General features: G+C 45.2%; 4 protein-coding genes across 9 annotated transcripts in view; 2 read left to right on the plus strand and 2 right to left on the minus strand.

The window, feature by feature from the left end:
• tril (TLR4 interactor with leucine-rich repeats) overlaps positions 1-8,923 on the minus strand; it is a 116,974-nt gene extending 108,051 nt beyond the window's left edge. The window contains exon 1 of the mRNA XM_062486790.1: positions 8,920-8,923. The gene's annotated coding sequence lies outside the window, so the exon portion shown is untranslated. The remainder of the gene's footprint in view (positions 1-8,919) is intronic.
• On the minus strand, positions 267-5,366 carry gpnmb (glycoprotein (transmembrane) nmb). Of its 2 annotated transcripts, none has more exons than XM_062446137.1 (12): positions 5,173-5,366; positions 4,208-4,345; positions 3,931-4,074; positions 3,463-3,636; positions 3,194-3,355; positions 2,735-3,052; positions 2,397-2,456; positions 2,107-2,319; positions 1,838-1,943; positions 1,478-1,695; positions 938-1,028; positions 267-795 (listed from the first exon to the last, which is right to left on the minus strand). In XM_062446137.1, the coding sequence occupies exons 1-12, from the start codon at positions 5,240-5,242 to the stop codon at positions 642-644; spliced, it is 1,848 nt and encodes a 615-aa protein (XP_062302121.1). In that variant the 5' UTR covers positions 5,243-5,366; the 3' UTR covers positions 267-641. The 2 variants fall into 2 exon arrangements, with proteins under 2 accessions (XP_062302121.1, XP_062302120.1); XM_062446136.1 differs by having other exon boundaries at positions 3,916-4,074.
• LOC134040738 (polypeptide N-acetylgalactosaminyltransferase 15-like) lies at positions 6,695-12,629 on the plus strand. Of its 3 annotated transcripts, none has more exons than XM_062486791.1 (11): positions 6,695-6,879; positions 7,200-8,888; positions 8,996-9,162; positions 9,263-9,467; positions 9,890-10,069; positions 10,185-10,302; positions 10,871-11,065; positions 11,220-11,351; positions 11,485-11,586; positions 11,892-12,032; positions 12,251-12,629. In XM_062486791.1, the coding sequence occupies exons 2-11, from the start codon at positions 8,356-8,358 to the stop codon at positions 12,419-12,421; spliced, it is 1,944 nt and encodes a 647-aa protein (XP_062342775.1). In that variant the 5' UTR covers positions 6,695-6,879; positions 7,200-8,355; the 3' UTR covers positions 12,422-12,629. The 3 variants fall into 3 exon arrangements, with proteins under 3 accessions (XP_062342775.1, XP_062342777.1, XP_062342776.1); XM_062486793.1 differs by having other exon boundaries at positions 7,252-8,888; XM_062486792.1 differs by lacking the exon at positions 6,695-6,879 and having other exon boundaries at positions 7,124-7,817; positions 7,975-8,888.
• Positions 12,630-12,795: 166 nt separating this feature from the next.
• Positions 12,796-17,332, plus strand: oxnad1 (oxidoreductase NAD-binding domain containing 1). Of its 3 annotated transcripts, XM_062486795.1 has the most exons (8): positions 12,796-12,915; positions 13,081-13,257; positions 13,584-13,647; positions 13,798-13,901; positions 15,079-15,220; positions 15,964-16,209; positions 16,321-16,450; positions 16,581-17,332. In XM_062486795.1, exons 2-8 carry the CDS (start codon positions 13,151-13,153, stop codon positions 16,736-16,738), a joined length of 951 nt encoding a protein of 316 aa, XP_062342779.1. In that variant the 5' UTR covers positions 12,796-12,915; positions 13,081-13,150; the 3' UTR covers positions 16,739-17,332. The 3 variants fall into 3 exon arrangements, with proteins under 3 accessions (XP_062342779.1, XP_062342778.1, XP_062342780.1); XM_062486794.1 differs by having other exon boundaries at positions 12,828-13,257; XM_062486796.1 differs by lacking the exons at positions 12,796-12,915; positions 13,081-13,257 and adding an exon at positions 13,283-13,465.
• The last annotated feature ends 532 nt before the right edge of the window (positions 17,333-17,864 follow it).

A 17,864-nucleotide genomic window follows, 5' to 3' on the forward strand; every position in this document is an offset into this window, starting at 1 on the left:
AAGGGCCTGCATGGTAGAATATCCATATGTTGACATGTCGCGGTAGAAACTAAGAATCACATTTGTCACAGAAGTTTAATGGTTAGTTCACATTTAGAATCTGACAAACCTCAACAATTCTAAGTTAATATATGGCAATCGCCAGTTTAATACATGGATGAAAGGGGTAAAAATTATTACATTACAAGAGTGTACAGTTAATTTAATGGACAGATGTTGAATAACTTCTCCACACAATCTCAGTTCTTAAATTGATAAAAAAAAAATTATATGGGTATATCATCTTGTAGATCATAAAGCACAGCATGAAGACCTCTTAGTATCTAACTATTGCAGCAACCTTGTCAAGTGGACAAAGTGAAGGTGTGCAGGAGATGAAATGGAATAGAATCTGTCTCACCCCTCAAAAGCATCTGCAAACTTAACTCGCACAGAACCCTCTATCTTCCATTTGGAATAAACTCAAACTTGCTTACTTTCAAGACCCAAAATAAAAGGTATTAGTACTTTATATTTCAGTGTGGAAGTGAACTGAAGCAACCTTTTTCACTCTTGCTCTAGACACAAGGTTGCTTGATTATTTACGTGTGCTTAACATGTAGACTTGTAGGAAAACAAGCCCTGATTTGTATCAGCAGATCCTACACGGGGCGCCTCTCCGTCAACAGGTGACGGCTCTCCTCATTCGAAGGGAAGAGCGTGTCCCTCAGCTTGCCCATGCGACCTCCGACCCCAACGCAGCCACTGGCGTCCTCCACCAGAGACCTCCTTACGGGCCTGTATACCTTGTAGCGCCTGGGAGGGAGGGAGGCCATGTTTTATACGACAAGACAGCAAGAGGAAGTTTAGTGAAAGGTTGCATTCATGGTGAGGGATGAGAAAGAACCGGACACACGTAGATGAGGTGAATTTTGACATGAAAAGAAAGTGAACTTACTTGTAGACCACAAAGGCGATGAAGGCAAAGATGGCCACCAGGAAGGCACTGGAGGAGAGGACCACCTCCACTGCACGGGGACTCTCAGGTGCTGCAGGGAACCGCGACAACGATGGAGATGGAATGAGGATTGAGAAGGTTGAAAGGGTGGGGGGGAAGAAAATGGACAATATGAAGGATTGGAACATTCCTGAGAAGTCACGTTATTAACCCTCGTGCTGCCTTCGGGTCACATGACCCAAAGGTTCATAACGAACCATCGTTGTGTTTACCCAATTTTACCCAATACAAAAACGAATACAAATCATTTTCTTTTAACCTTCGCAATGTGGGGGGTCTGAGACAGCCCAACGGTTAAAAGAAAATGCTTCACTTTGTTTTTGTATGAGGAAAAGTTGCCGCAATACGACGGTGGGTCACAATGACTGATGGGTCAGAATGACCCGAAGATAACACAAGGGTTAAGACTCCCATCCACTCATCCAACGTTTCCTCCAATGCAGGACGACAACATTTCCGCATGTCGACCATATGACTGACCAGGGATGTCGGAGCTGCCGATGGTGATGGTGGTGCTGGCGAGGGCCAGGCTGGTGGCATCCTCCAGGGTGATGTTGACGCAGTAGGTGCCTGGCTCCATGAAGGTCCTCCTCAGGCGCACCTCGCAGCCTGACGAAGGGGGCACGTCGTCACACACGATGTTTCGCACCTGGCGACAGGTGGGGTCAGACACGATGGTGCAGGCCGAGGTAGGGGTGCTGGGCAAGAAGAGTTGAATGTGAATGCTCAACCAGGTCAGTAGCTGTACTTGAATGTATGTTGTTGTTTGTAACCTAAGCAACAGAAACCAACAACTCCCAGAAGCCCTGCTAGCACCCAGGGAAACCCCACCTTTCTCACCTGCCCAAACACTTTACCAGGAAGCTGATGTCAGTGTTCGTCACCTTGGCGGCAGATACATCCACAATCCGATTGGATGGCTGGTTGTGGACTGTTTGCTTGGGTTCTGTCAAGTACAAAGCATGTGTAGGTTAGTTTAAGTCGAGTTCTATGTGAAGTGTGTATGTGAAGCCCTATGTGGGAAGTAAAAGGGCTATACAAATTAAAATTTGGTTTGATTGGCTGTGTGACAAGAATGAGAGTGTCTGTGTATTGTCCACTTCACCCACCAATGATGGTGATGTCACTCTGGAAGGTTCCATAGAGATAGCGGAAACACTCTCTGTCTGCCAGGTGTGTGTGCCTAAGCAGGGCCATGGGTGTGGGGTTGAACCCCGGGGTCACCTCAGCAACCGTAGGGGGGAGGGGTTCCGTGGTGGGGAATCCTGTTGTCACAGCACCGGAAAGGGTCGTGGGGAGGGGCCTTGCTGTGGTGACTGGCACTGAGACAGGAAGTAGGAAACACTGATTAAAACAGTCACAGCAAACAAACACTTGACCAGGTTGGGATTTTCCTCACCATGAGTAGTCTCCATCCTGCTGGTGATGGCATGAGTGCCGGGGGGAGGAGTCTGAGCCACTGATGAGGAGAGAGAAAGAACGAGAGAGCAAATAAAGCATGGGTCTACATTTACATTTAGTCATTTAGCAGACGCTCTTATCCAGAGCGACTTACAGCAAGTACAGGGACATTCCCCGGCAAGTAGGTTGAAGCGCCTTGCCCAAGGACCCAACGTCATTCACAACGGCCAGGAATCGAACCGGCAACCTTCTGATTACTAGCCCAATTCCCTAACCGCTCAGCCACCTGACTCCTACAGTGTGTGTTGGTGGGCGAGGGCTCTGGCGTGTGCATACCTGTAGTTTGGGGGGACGTGACGCTCATCGGCGTGGGCGGGGCTTGAGGGCATTCTATGCGAAAGGCCGCCTCGACCGTGAGCTTCACGTTGACGTCGCCCAGCGTGCTGTAGGCGTGCGTGGCCACGTTGCTATGGGTCACCAGTTGGTTTCCGTCCTTGAAGTCCCAAATGTAGTCGACGGCGGCCGCGGTCTTGAGATACTCGCTGGGGTCGTGGACCTGGACGTTGAACACCACTTCCTCACCACGCACAAACACACTCTCGGAGAGGTTGGCAGCAGCCTTCTGGGATATGTTGACTGCCAGAGGGATCTTATCTGTAGAGGCCATCAAAGGTAAACTCAGTGTGTGTGGCGTGTGAGAGGATTCGATGTGTGAGAGGATGTGTTTGAGATAAAAATAATAGACCGTTTTTGAGTCTGTGTGTGTTGTGATGAAGAGGACCATGGCAAGCTCACCTGTCACAAAAAAGACTGTGTTGTCGGTGGAGAGGGGGCTGTACTTTCTACGCTCTCGTTTCCTGTACACCATCACCTCCATCATCCCAGCCCCCATAGTGATGTTGGTGGTGTTGAGGGTTAGGCTGGAGGAGGAGCCATCGCAAGTCTCTAAGTACTGGCCTGGGAAGGAGGGAGGGGAGGAGGACTTCTGTGAGGAGGGTTTCTGTGCACGGTTGTGTGTGTGTGCTTGAAAGAAAGAGTGTGTGTGTGTGTGTGTCCACACTTACCCATAGTGTGCCACACGTAAACATAACCCTTGTGTCTCCAGTCGTTGCTCTGGGGGAAGGGTTTGCCATCAGGGAACACGTTACATTTCTTTAGGTCGGTGCACTTCCCAAAACCATAATCATCCAGCCAGGAGGTCCAGTTGTACACAAAGCCAGAACGCACTTGACCATTAGCTAACAGAAGAGATGGGACAGATCAAGTCAGATATTACACACAGGTAAAATATTTAGCAATAATATTTAAGAGGTTGCCTAACCTCTCTATTATAAGTAGGCTATTGATTGAATCCCACACAACATTTTATTTTTGATCTAAATCTGAATCTCAACCTTTAGTAAATGAATACAAAACTGCATTTCTGGCACAAGTTATGATATGGGAGCAAGTGTTTTGTGTTTTGCCTAATCTGTGATGTAATTTCCGTGTTTAATGCTGTGGTCATTGGGAAGCACCTGAGGCCTCCATACCGTCTTCACAGTGTTCGTCCCACACGAGGTACCCGTTGGCATCCTCCTTCTGGCACTTGGGATACTCCAGCTTAGCGGTGAAGGAGATACACGAGCCGTTTATTGCTGGGCTGTCGCTGGTGAGACGGACTTTGACTGGTTTACCTGGAGAAAATGACAACCGTCGATCAAGTTTCTCATGCATTATCTTGAATTGTGGAGGAAACAATTCATGACTTTTGGTCATGTCAAGCCTACAATAGCCAATTTTTGCGTATGTGGACATTCAGTGTTTTACCCTTTCCGTGCGTTAATTCCTTGGGACCGAAAGGCGGGTAGAGGTAATCGTCCCAGGGGTTGGTGTCCGGGTCCCACCCCGGGATCGGAGGGAACTTGACTGACACCGAGTGCTTATGATCGAACATGTCCCTGTATGCTGACAAAGAAAGAGATTCAATTAGTAAGTCAAATTAAAAGGGGATAGCCTTTGTTTTGGGTTATGGCAGTGACGGAAACATTCAGTGTAAATAAACAGACAAATGTAACGCTATTGGGAATATGCTGTTTTTAATTAGTGTTGAATAGGGTTTGTACGAAGTCTGTAGGCTATTTAATAATAGACCGTTTTATGAAGAAAACAAAGCCATACATTTTGGATATATATGTATCTAGGATCCGTTGTGTCAAATGTATAATGAAACTATAATCGACTGTAATGTAATCGACTCGACGGAATTATGAGTTATTGAAGGCTAAAGGACAAGTGTAACGAAGTGAGCTGCTTAGACTGTCTTTCTTATGAATTTATGAGTTGTGAATTTACTAATACAGTGACTATTGGGTGTCCCTGGCATAAGACAGATTTTCCCCGTGAACGCGCGTTAATTGGGCTCATGAGACTATGACAGGCAAGACAAGCGCGCGGACACTGAACACTAACAGCATTCGCTTTAAAATAAATCTTCTTAAATGAACAATGTCAGCAAATACCCCAGAAAATCCCTTGACTTCATATTTAAAAACACTGCTGTCGACATCCAAAATGTTAGCCAGTAAATGTTAAAACTGAGAAATATATATTTTTAAATAGTTTGTTGCTATTTATGTATTGTCTATTTAAGGACTAAATTATTTTACAATTATAATTTCAACCCTCAATCGTTTTATTACCGTCGGCCTATGCGCCATCTTCATTTAGCATATCTTGTTCATCACAATGTAGATTAACTTCTAACCAAACATACAATACCAAAAATAACTTACTTTTGCGTCCATCGCCTTGTGAAACGAAAAACGTGCATACCAGCACAAAAATATAGTGCATACCTCCCATTTCCACCCCAAACAAAAAGTCGTTACTCGTATATCCACACCACAGCCCACCAAAAAACAGTGTCCCTTTACGCAGACCCCACCAAGAACTGCTTCAATGCGCCCTGCACCTTTTCTCTCCAACTTCTTCTCCCGCGTGCCCCAAGATTCATAATTCAATAGCGGGACTGCGCGCTCTAACATGTGATGTTTGTAACGAGCTGCATCTCATCCCTCATTAGGTTCCTCCTGGACAGAGATGCTCGAGCTTCCTGTGGACGTACGAAGTTCCCAACTTTTCTCCCCTTGTTCATCTTCAGGCAAAGATATTACTTAAGAAACAGCCGCGTAACGTTGTCCATGTTTCGTGTTTATTTATCAGTTGCCAGAAACTGCAGGAAAGCTGAGATGGCAAAGGATTTATGCATGCAATGTACACTTAAATCCCGAGATTTGTCTATTATTACTGTATTTAATTGTTTAAATTGGTCCTAATTGTGTTTAATGTTCATTTTTATAATATTAGTTCTGACCCATTTTTTCTCACCATTTAGCGTATAAAAACACATAGGCCTACGTTTAAGTGTCACGCTTTATTTAGATTTCACTATAAATAAATCGGAATAAAATGTACAACTGAATAAAACAGCAGCAAACCCGTACAGTAAAATTAGTCCTAAAATGGGCATGCCTAAAGTCTTGAGTACAGCCCTCACGTGGTAGTGTAGTCTTAATTAGCATCCAATTAAGTCATTTTCCAAAACCCCTCCCCCATCCAATCTAATCAATATGCTTCCTATATACCCTCTGGTATAAGAGTAATCTTTAGACATTTCTTGCAGAACATACATTTCTGTATATATCTCTATTTTTCTATTCAATTAATACATATATTGACTGACTTATCTAAAATTTCAGTGGGCAAAAGCAACCACATTAAAAACAAAACACTGATATGGAAACTAATAACATACAGCTGTTCGCCTGTCAGTACACAGTACACTTGGTGAGAAGCGGCAATATGCAGTACAGCCAAGCGTCCAGCAGAGAGCAGCACCACTCCGCACACCCTCTCTGAGCTGCAGACGTCTCTGGTCCGATGTTGAGCCCATTCTCCAGTACTTATAGCAAGTCGTATAACTCAGAAACCCAGAACACATGTTCAAAACTCGCACACATGTTGAGATATCCAACACTTCAATGAATAACTATAGAGGAGGTGATGTCATAGGGGGTTGTCTAGCCATGTCAGGGTCTCTTGAGGTGGACTCCTCAGGAGGAAGCTATTGATCTGTGTTCCACCCTCACACGCCCATATTTTAATTGTGTGTATGCATTTCTGTTGAGAAATTGATGCATGCAAGCCAGTACTTGTGATCTCTTTTCACTTACAGTGCTGATTACGAGAAGGGAATGGAATGCTGGAACATTCCTTGGGATGTGTAGGAGTGTGTGTGTGTGTGTGTGTGTGTGTGTGTGGGTGTGCAGGTCTGTTGAAAACTCCAAGGTCCATTTGACTGTGTGTTTGCAGGGCGGTTTGGACCTCTGGCAGTGGAACATTTCACTGTGTCTGTTTTGGCAGGAGAGTGGAACGTGTGAAAGTGTTCTCTCTGAGGACGGAAAGATTATGTTCTGTATACGGCTGTCTCAGGATTTAAGGTTGGAGAACAGGTCTCTTTGCCTTCACCCCTCCTCTAACCATCTCAAACGCGATACTCTGTTTTGATATCTGTCTGGCTGCACTTGTTCATCCCTGTCGTTTTCTGTCTCTCTTAGTTTCTGATTTTTTGTGCATGTCTTTCCCTGTCTCTCTCTCTCTCTCCCTCTCCTCTCTCTCTCTCTCTCTCTCTCTCTCTCTCTCCCTCTCTCTCTCTCTCTCTCTCTCTCTCTCTCCCCCCTCTCTCTCTCTCTCGCGCGAGCTTTGCTTGTCCCTTTCTCTCTCTCTCTATTTGTCCCTGTTGTTCTCTCTCTTTCTCCAGGTGTCACTTCCTCAGGTGGAACATCAAACCTCTGTGGACTCCCTCATTACAGAGGCTGCTTGGAGACTGATGGCTTTGCCCTGTCATCCTGGGGGGACCCTTTTGAGGGGGACACAAGGACCCTTCCATCCACTCACACGAGGTAATTACAGACACTGCAGCCGCCACAAACACAGAGACCTGGCCTGTAAGATCCGCCAATTGACTGGAGCTGGAAGCCAACTCTGTCAACACTGCCAGACAGAAGATCAATACAAGCCTACAATAGGTAACAAACCAGTCAAAACACACTGAAGCAGAGTCAAGTGAGCCAAGTATATAGATAGAGATAGTTAATTCTGACCGCTTTGACCTATTTTATCCCAAAGTCTCTCTGACGGCAAGATATCCTATATTTCGAGTGTCTTCGAAGTCAAGTGAGTGGAAGAGGAGGCAATGCCAGAAGCCGTGTGTGGAGCCAAGCGACCTGCTCTGAGAGAGAGAGCAAAACAGCGTCGAAGGCTGCCAAAAACCAATGTGAAAACCGGAGAGATCGTGTCTGCAGCCGACGCCCGGCGGGGCTGCATAGAGCAAACAGCCAGTCATGGGACCGCGAGGACCCTCGCCAGCTGGCTCAGGGTAAAACATCTTTGATGTTACGCACCGGGGAGATGTCCAGAGCTAATGAGGAGTAGCATACACACGTAAACTGGAGAACGTAAATCAAACATGCTTATTGTTATGATACATTTTAAGCATGGTCTTACTTTCTTTCCTTTAAACCATACTTTTGTAGGCTATGTCACAACAACAAAAAAGTGTGTGGGCACTGGAAATTGAATAACGGTCGACAACAAAGTAAATGGGTCGTCTCACCACCGGTCTGCAGGTGTTAAGGTGTTAAACCGATGGCGTTAGGACCACGGGGACGCAAAAGGAGACGTGCATAAAAGAGTACCACTCTCCAAGAAAGAGACAGAAGAAATGTAGAACTTTGACCTGCACGCAGTGAGCGGCGTCGATCTCCTGATGCTCAAAGGTGTAGCTATGCGAAAACCTGAGGTGTAGAATTCTGAATATCTCGACTTCGAATTCCGGTCTGATCACACGAAGTGCAACATGGGCAAGAGAATCAACTAATAAATCACTGAAATCCTTTTAGACAGTCGGACTCAGTATGAGTATTTGGAGCAGACCCAGACCTAGCCGTCGGCAGATGTTATGTCTCTGGTTGCTGCTTCTTGCCCTTGCACTTGCTGTCCTGGGACTCACTGACCTCGTATTTCAAGAGGACATTCAAAAAACGTTGAAGTTGCCCCGCCGTCCCATGCAAAGTCTTTCGGTAGGTCCTCCGGATTTGGAGGTAATTGTGGACTCTCGGGACCGGGCACGACACCAACATATTGTTGGTCTCTCCCCTCTCAACTCTCTACAAGAAGACCAGCTTCTTATGGTAGTGTCAACCCAAAGAGAAAACTCGGCTTTATTGCCGAGGAAAGAAAATTACAGGGTGGTTCTTCCGGGCTCAAAGAAAGATTCTCCGGGCACTGTATTGCCATCGCCTGGGGACATGGAGAAACCAGTGGAGATACAGTTCGGTAGTCTCGAGAAAGAAATGGAACGGTCCGCTCTGCAGAAATACGGCTTCAATGAGGTGGTTAGCGAGCGCATCCCACTGCACCGCCATCTGCCAGAGATGCGCAACCCTGCGTAAGTGCCCTGCGCAATGCCCCAGTTGTACATGTGAAAATGGCAAATATTTTTATTTAAAGCTCGCATATAAGTTTTCCCTTCCTAAATCCCAATTCAAATGACAGGTGTCTTACTGAGCGCTACAGTGATTCTCTGCCAACTGCAAGCGTGGTCATCTGTTTCCATGACGAGGCTTGGTCCACGCTGTTGCGCACTGTGCACAGCGTGCTTGACACTGCGTCGAAGAAACACCTGCGCGAGGTTCTGTTGGTGGATGACTTTAGTCAGCAAGGTAAGAATGGAAAAGGCTCTTTACAATTACTTTTGTTTTATTTTCTCAATTTTCTCTTAATTTTTCTCTCTCTCTCTTTTGTCCTCTGTGTGGTTGCCAGGTTACCTGAAGAGCGTGCTCAGTGAGTATGTGTCCCACCTGGAAAGTGTGCGCTTGATTCGCAGCATGCGGCGCCTCGGTGTGGCGGGATGCCGAACTTTAGGTGCCGCTAGGGCTTTGGGGGAGGTACTGGTCTTCATGGACTCCCACTGCGAGTGTAGCAGAGGCTGGCTGGAGCCACTGTTGGAAAGACTGGCAGAAGACAGGTATACATATGTCTCTTTCTACTCTCTGTCTTTCTCTCTGTCTTTCTCTCTGTCTTTCTCTCTGTCTCTCTCTCTCTCTCTCTCTCTCTCTCTCTCTCTCTCTCTCTCTCTCTCTCTCTCTCTCTCTCTCTCTCTCTCTCTCTCTCTCTCTGTCTCTCTCTCTCTCTCTCTCTCTCTCTCTCTCTCTCTCTCTCTCTCTCTCACACACACACACACCCACACACACACCCACACACACACCCACACACCCACACACACATAAGCACACACAAACACTTTCACACAGACTTTAAACTCTACCAACCAAAATATTTCTTACCTCCAGGACTATAAGTGTATGTATGTCTGCGTAAATGAATAACGTTGATGAATGAACACTCAAAATGAGTGAAGAAACAATCATTGTCTTTCCTTGAATATAGGACTCGAGTTGTATCCCCAATCATGGATGTAATAAACTGGCAGACCTTTGAATACAACGCCACCCAGTGGCCAGTGAGGGGAGTGTTTGACTGGAAACTGGACTTCCACTGGGAGCACAACAGAAAACCAGAAAGAGGACAGCAGGACTCAGCCGAGGAGTCACCTATCCAGCCTGTCAGGTAGTTCAACATTCCTACTGAGGAAAAGGAACCACTTGGCTCTATTGAGATGCAGCCCCATTTGACCTAGACTACTGGCCTGTCTTTGTTTTCCCCTGTCTACTCTTTTTGATAGGAGTCCTGTGCTTGGGGGCGGAGTCCTGACTATTGACAGACACTTTTTCCAGAGTGTGGAAGGCTATGACCCGGGCATGCTGCTGTGGGGGGCAGAACAAATTGAACTGTCAATAAGGGTAAAAGAATGATGGCATTAGCTTCTGGTTGTACTATTCGTTGTTGTGTATAGGGGGTCAGATGGCTGAGCGGTTAGGGAGTCGGGCTATTAATCAGAAGGTTGTTGGTTCGATTCCTGGCCGTGCAAAATGACGTTGTGTCCCTGAGCAAGGCACTTCACCCTACTTGCCTCGGGGGAATACCACTGTTACTTTACTGTAAGTCACTCTGGATAAGAGCGTCTGCTAAATGACTAAATGAAATGTAATGTATAGATACTTTAGACTTCTCATACAAATAATATACAGTTTTCATGTCATATTTTCCTTTCAAGTCCCTCAAAGGCTAATGCTGTTAGCGGCCCACGGAATTATGTGTCTCTGAGTTGTTTTTCTCTGTGATCATTTTTGGGGGCCTTTGTTAATGGAATTTTCCTCTGTTATTTGAATGGAATATTGCTGTGGAAAGTTGATGAAGAATGCCAAGTCTTGACAAGAAAAAATACTGGGGTGGAAGGATAACCTTTATTAACATGTGCAGAAGTGTGTAGAATATAAGTGTGTGTGTGTGTGTTGACACTGCCTGCAGGTGTGGTCATGTGGGGGGTCCATGGAGGTGGTTCCGTGTTCCCGTGTGGCCCACCTGGAGCGCCATCACCTGCCCTACCCATTCCCTGACCAGGACATCCTCCAGAGAAACAAAGTCCGCATCGCTGACACCTGGCTGGACGCGTACAGGAAGATCTACTACAAGAGAGACACTCTGGCACACTTCATCAGGCAGGTGCGTGTGAGTTGACGTGTGTTTGTGCAATTTTGTTCCTACTATTTCTGTGTGTAAGTGTGTGTGTGTGTGTAAGCATGAGTATGTATTTTTTGTGTGTGTGTGAATACTTTAAAATGTTGTGTTTCTGTCATTTTGTCTCTATTGTTTACAGTCTGAGAGTCCTAACATCACAGAGCGTGTGAGACTGAAAAAGAGACTGGGCTGTCAGAACTTCCACTGGTTCCTGAGTAACGTCTTCCCAGAGCTATATGTACCCCAGGATAGACCTGGACTTTCAGGAGAGGTGAGACTCAACATACACACACTCACTCATATTCACAGCATGTTCATTATGCACCTTGTCATCAACACACTTGAATTCTGTGTTGAGTGTGCCGCACATGTGGTTTCTCTAACCTATGTCCATGTGTTTTTAGCTGTACAATGTGGGTACTGGCTATTGTGCAGATTACCCTCAAAGGCAGGGTCCACAAGGTGGCACTATGGGCATAGCACCTTGCAGTGGCAATGGCAACCAGGTAATCAAGACAACAATCAACAATTGAACAATAAAGCACCAGACATCTTGAACACACTTTTGTTGCTAAAGTTAGCTACAAAGCATAGAGCAGCTTTTTGTCTTTTTTTTTTTTTTGTCTTTTTTTTTTTTTTTTTTTATAAATAAAAGCATCTCAGTTTGTAGCCTGAAACAAGGAATTAACAGTATGTTCTCCATAGTAACACTGAATAATTACCATTACCAGGTTTTTCATAACATGTCACGTTTACTGTAAATATTATAACTGACTGTAAATAGGAGTTTTTGCCCTCCCCCCCCCTTCAGCACTGCGAGCTTAACCCTGTGGGTGAGGTGCGTTGGGGTCCTGCAGGGGCTCTGTGTTTCAACACCCTGAGACAGTGGGTGATCCTCACCCCATGCCCTGCCCACAAGCTGTCTATCAAACCACAGTGGAAGATGATCAAGGTCAGTAGAAGGCCAGAAGTCATGTTTTGATTTCAATGTACAATATATACCTGTCAACAATGCTATACCTGTATACACCTGTCAGGATTTGGTTATTTGTAGAGATCCAAAATCTATGATCATATCTAGGCAGTTTAATAACAATGTACAGGTAATTTGTATCAAGTATTAAAGTATTCAAGGCTTGTGCTAATGTTGGATGTGTTTCTGTTTCCCAGCTGAGTGGGCAGTTGGTTCACCTGCCCACACAGCTCTGTCTTCAGGCAGTGAAGGAGGGAGGGGTTTCACAGGGTACCCTGGCCGAGAATGGCCTGTTTCTTCGCCCATGCGCCCATCACCCACGACAACAATGGCACTTTGAACAACTGGTAGCCCCAAAAGCTGCCTGAGCCTCGGATAGGGATTCTAGTGGCATTAGAAAACTGTTGGATACATTTCTAGTCAAACATAGAAGTTAATAGGACCAATATTATGAAATGTAGTGAAGCAAAATGTGATAAATAAATGTTGTGGCTCTTGTGACATGCAGTAATATAAGTTGTTTTTGTTATCATTTCTCATCACCTGTAGTTTATATGTTGTATATTATATGCTATTCTAATAAATTTGTATCCTGTTTTAAGGATTACACATTCAAAAGTATTCACTCAGAATAAAACGCAATATAATTTTCAAGTATACATTTTACTTTCTGTATCAAACAGCACAACGTAACCTACAAATTGCGCAACAGCACAATGTGCATTCTCGCATTCTGCGCAACTGGGAAGATTTGCACGCAGTCTTGATGTCAGTGTCAACCACTTCCGGGTCAGATATTAGGAAGGTTGTCAGGTTAACGTGCAGTGAAGAAAAATCGAATGAATTTCACGATCTTCTAAATGTAAGAACGTATTTGATATGAGTATTGTTTGACCATGATATCCTAGAAGATACATAAATTATTAATAAGTCAATCCGGTACCATTTAGCTTGTTAGAATTATCTGTCGCTAATAAATCAGCCAGTGTGGCTATTCTGGCTAATCATCTCAGTGTCTCTCTCTCAGTTCAAGTGAAGCTGTTTTGAAGCCGGTTTCTTTCTCCCTGAAGTGACAACTTGTTGGTTTAGCCTCTGAGATGAGAGTCCCTTGTATATTAAAAACAGCTGCTCGAAGCTTCATACTGCCGGCAGCGTCAGGTAGCGTGCACCAGACCCGGGTATTGTGCCCCTGCCTAATCACAAGGTGAGTACGATCTAGAATATGCCTCGCGGTTCGCGACCACCTAGGCTCATTGTTTGGGGACTGCTAAGAGAGTAACGGCTATCCATTTGACACGTCTCCTAATAATTTGTAACTCATAGATAGTAAGTAGTTAGCTGTACCGAAACTACTTGCGTGATATAGAAGTGGAGTATGATTTACCTAAAGTTTGGACCTAACTGACAAAAAGGTAAAAGTCCAGTTGCTGTGTGCATTGTTTACAACACACAGAAGGGTATGTCTCTTAAAAAATAGAAAGTGTGTTTGAGTTGTGTGTAATTTAATTTCCTATATGTTGTTTTTCTCAGAAAAATGGCTTCCAGAAGGCAAACAGATCATATAGAGAGAACAGCCAGCAATTACAGACAAAATGTGAGTGGTTAAAGCTTAATATTGTACTACAAAATCTCTTGTCTATAAAAAAGACATTCTTGGGCAGTGTTGCTTGTCTTGTATATCCTCTTGATAATAGACTGTCAGCCTTGTGTGTGTGTGTGTGTGTGTGTATGTGTCTTTCTCCAGACACTGTATACTGCTCAAGTGTGTGGCATCGTGAACGAGTCGGAGACAGTTAAACGACTGAGACTAGCGGTCCCCCCAGACTTTAGCTTCAAGGCAGGACAATGGTGAGTAAGCAAGAGTGTTTTATGGAACATTGGAATGGAGGTTACCGGAACATTGAAGGTTACAGAGCCAGAACGACATGCTGTAATCGCTCAACTTCTTACACAATTCTTTCATAAACAATGTAATGCCTGGAGCCCACAGAAGAGGGCAGTGTAGTCCTGAAGTTGTTTCAGTGGTTTCCTAATTTCTCCTCTCTAAACAACACCTAGGTTGTTGTTGTTCTTATAAGAGACTTGAGTTCTCAATCAACTTACCGGATAGCATACAGGTAAATAAATGACACATTACAGACTGATTCAATAGCAGCTTTTAGGTCGAGTGACACTCAGATTCAGGTGAGAACAATATCATCTGGGACACCACCTGAGGGGTGCTTGATTTGACTTTCAGGGACACAGGTATGAAACACCAGCCTATGGAGTCAACCTGGTTCGAGCTGTTGAAATCTGTTGAAACCGAATGCACCCCAGGTATTTCCTATTCGTTTCGGGCTCAGGTTTACATCTGGGGCGGAAAAACACAAATCTGTGAGTGCGTCAGTGCTTAATTCATGGGATGTATAGTGCAGTGAAAGCTCCTTTCAGCACTGTACCAACGCCATACTGTAGGTGGGCGTTTGAGTTTTATAGAAACAGTGAGTTGCCCCTGGGCATCTAATTATGAATGGAAATAGATGGAAATGTATGAGTTCATACACCTCCGGACTGTGCTAGCGATATGGCTGTTGGTACGGACAGGGAGATGAAGATGGGAGGTTACTCTGGTTGGTGGGAGGGGAGGAAGATAAGGTGTGTGAGAGAGAGAGAGAGAGAGAGATGCACACACTGTCTGTATTCAGGTGTCTGCCACTGCTAAATATAAGCCATTATGCCTCAGAGGGCTGTACGCTGTACTTCTGTATCAAGCATAACAATGAAGTATTCTCCCTCAAACATTATGCATGTCAAATGATGCAGCTCACCAAAGAGCTCCCTTTCTCTGTTGTGTGTTAGCTTAACAGCAGTTATTTAGGTATGAAATCAAAATAATTTCCATGAACTGTGGAATCTTCACCTCACAGTCAACATGCTATAACTGACTAGCAGAGTGGTGTGTTCTTATATACAGCTGGTTTGCTAGTGTATGGAATGTTCCTGTGTTTCTGGCCTGGTTCTGATGGACTCTGGTCTTGTGCAGGGTGGACTTCTTTATCCCTGGGATGGAGAAGGTGGGGGGGTTCTCCATTTGTTCCAGTCCAGGCTTGCTACGGAGGGAGGGGGTCATTGAGCTCGCTGTCAAGTATGCCAAACACCCTCCAGCACACTGGATCCACACACAGGTGAGTGGGTTTGTCGGCGTGTCCGCGCTGTCTTAATGTTGGTGTGAAAGAGAGAAAGGGTAGGCGTTTTCCAGCCTCTCCTTGTGTATGCTAGCCGGTATGCTAGTCTGTCTGTCTCATTGTGTCTGTTTCTTTGTCTGTGCTCGGTGTGTGTGTCAGATGACCTTGCCTCGAGCCTTATGAAAAGCTGTTGTGGATGTGGAGACGTAATCTGTGTGTGACTGTGGACACAGAGTTATCTAATATGTGAGAGGAGACATTTAAGTGGATAGAGTCTCTGAGCTCTGGGATCGTTTGATGAGCCTTTTGTTTGATAACTCTCCTTCTCAGCGCTAACGCCTTGTAAGAGTGTGGGGACTGCGATAACACAGTGCGCGCGCTTACATATGTGTGTTTGGAAGATTTTGCCTTGGTTGTCTTCAAAAGAACCCCCTACCACTTCTGCAATCTCTTTCTCCCGTCAAACAGCGTGTGAGTGTGTGGATTTGAACGTGTGTGTGTGTGTAACTTTCTCAGTTCTTTGTTATGTCTCTTGGGGTTAGTTTATTCAGAAGCTAAACTGATGTTGTTTACAAGGCCTTTTTAGCTGCCGTGGGAACAGTGTAGAGTGGAGATATGCTATGAGTTATTCAGTACAATATTTTCTCTTATTATTTTTTGGTCTTTTTTTTCCCAACCCTTTCCTATCTACCACTCTTCTTTCTCTCCTCCCTTCTCTCTCCCGCTCTTATTCTCTCTCTCAGTGTACGGTGGACTCCCACGTGGCCATGAGGGTGGGTGGTGACTTCTACTTTGACCCCTTGCCCTCTGACCCCTGCGTTGACTTGCTGCTGGTGGCAGGCGGTGTGGGCATTAACCCTTTATACTCCATCCTGCTGCATGCCGCTGACCTGCTGCGACTCAACCACCCACATCCTGGTAGGGGATACCAGATAGGCTCCACCCACCTCTGCTACAGTGCCAAGAACACACAAGAGCTGCTCTTCAAGGTGTGTTTGTGTATGTTTGTCTGTCTGTATTTTAGAGAGAATCCAATTTAGGCATTTGCGTATGAGCTGAATAGTATATCTCATGCCCCCCCCTTTCTGCACTGTTTTCAGAACACCATCGTGGACGTTTGTCAGGAGTTTCCCGAGAAGGTCTCCTGCAACTTCCACGTCACTGAGCAGACAGGCCAGGACGACCAGCAGACAGGCCAGGTCGACCAGAAACTGCAGGCCTACATGCAACGTGAGTACCACAACACCAAACTACAACCACAAGTAGAAAGAAACATTTGTTTGAAAATAATTATTATTATTAACAAAATTTTGTTTATATTATATATGTTATATTTGTTTTATTGCCCCCCCCCCCCCAGGTGGGCGTATCTCAGAGGAGGAGCTGCGTCAGCATGTGAACCCACAGAGCACACTGTGTTTCCTGTGCGGCCCCCCACCCATGATTGAGAGCATCTCTCAGACCTTGCTGGAGCTGGGCATGCCCAGCAACAGGATTCTGTTTGAAAAGTGGTGGTAGAACCAGAATCTGGCCGTGCCTAATCCCCTCAACCTCAACACATTACTGCCCTGGGTTACAATGAAGGGGGGCTGGAGGACATTCTCAACACAAGCCTCTCTCTAACTTACTGGAAGTATCTGGTCCTGGTATGATCAAGGGGTGGAGCGATAATAATAATAATAATTTATAATAATGTAAACTAGGCAGTATTCTGTGCTGTATGCAAGGAAAACCTCATCCACCTTTCTAGCTCAGTGCCCCCGGGGGAGGGGGGGGGGGGGGTTAGTTTGACCTCTGAACTAAACGGGTAACTGACCTGGCTGGACCACAACAAACCCAAGTGCTTCTAACATACACCTGGTTCAGGTGGTATATTTTACTCGACTGTGAATATCAGGGCCTTGTTGAGGACAATATGATATTACAAACATGGTGTAACATTTTTACTCCTCTGCAACGGGTAATTTAGTGAATATAGTATAAAATGTTAATTAAATTAAATATTGTACATTCATGTATAGTAATTTGAGTATTATAAGATATTTATTTTCTGTTGGTAAAGATTTTAAGGAAAATGTTTGTTGGGTGAGTTATTTTCAAATTTTCCTCCTGTTTGTTTGGAAACATCACACCTGTGAATGAGAATCTCACATTTACATTTAGTCATTTAGCAGACGCTCTTATCCATAGCGACTTACAGTAAGTAGAGGGACATTCCCCCCGAAGCAAGTAGGGTGAAGTGCCTTGTCCAAGGACACAACGTCATTTGGCACGGCTGGGAATCGAACTGGTAACCTTCAGATTACTAGCCCGACTCCCTCACCGCTCAGCCGTCTGACTCCCCATCTCACCTCCCATAGGCTGACAGAATGTCTGCTCTTCATCTCTCTTCCCCTCATTTACACACAGAAGTACCCACTCTTACATGGATGTCCTAACACCCACATCCTCCTGAAATCATACACACTCACAGGTGCACACACGCTCACACACACACTCACACACACACTGTTGAAATGGGATGTCAAACTGGGGCAGAGGGGGTTTCCCATGGTGCACTGTAATGGAACCACTAGGTGGTCTGATTGGATGGAATCGTTGTGCATCTTATGAGGTTGTCACAACCGTCCCTTTTCCGTTGCTC

Source organism: Osmerus eperlanus, chromosome 20 (genome assembly GCF_963692335.1).
Source record: "Osmerus eperlanus chromosome 20, fOsmEpe2.1, whole genome shotgun sequence".
In the NCBI taxonomy this organism is placed as follows: domain Eukaryota; kingdom Metazoa; phylum Chordata; class Actinopteri; order Osmeriformes; family Osmeridae; genus Osmerus; species Osmerus eperlanus.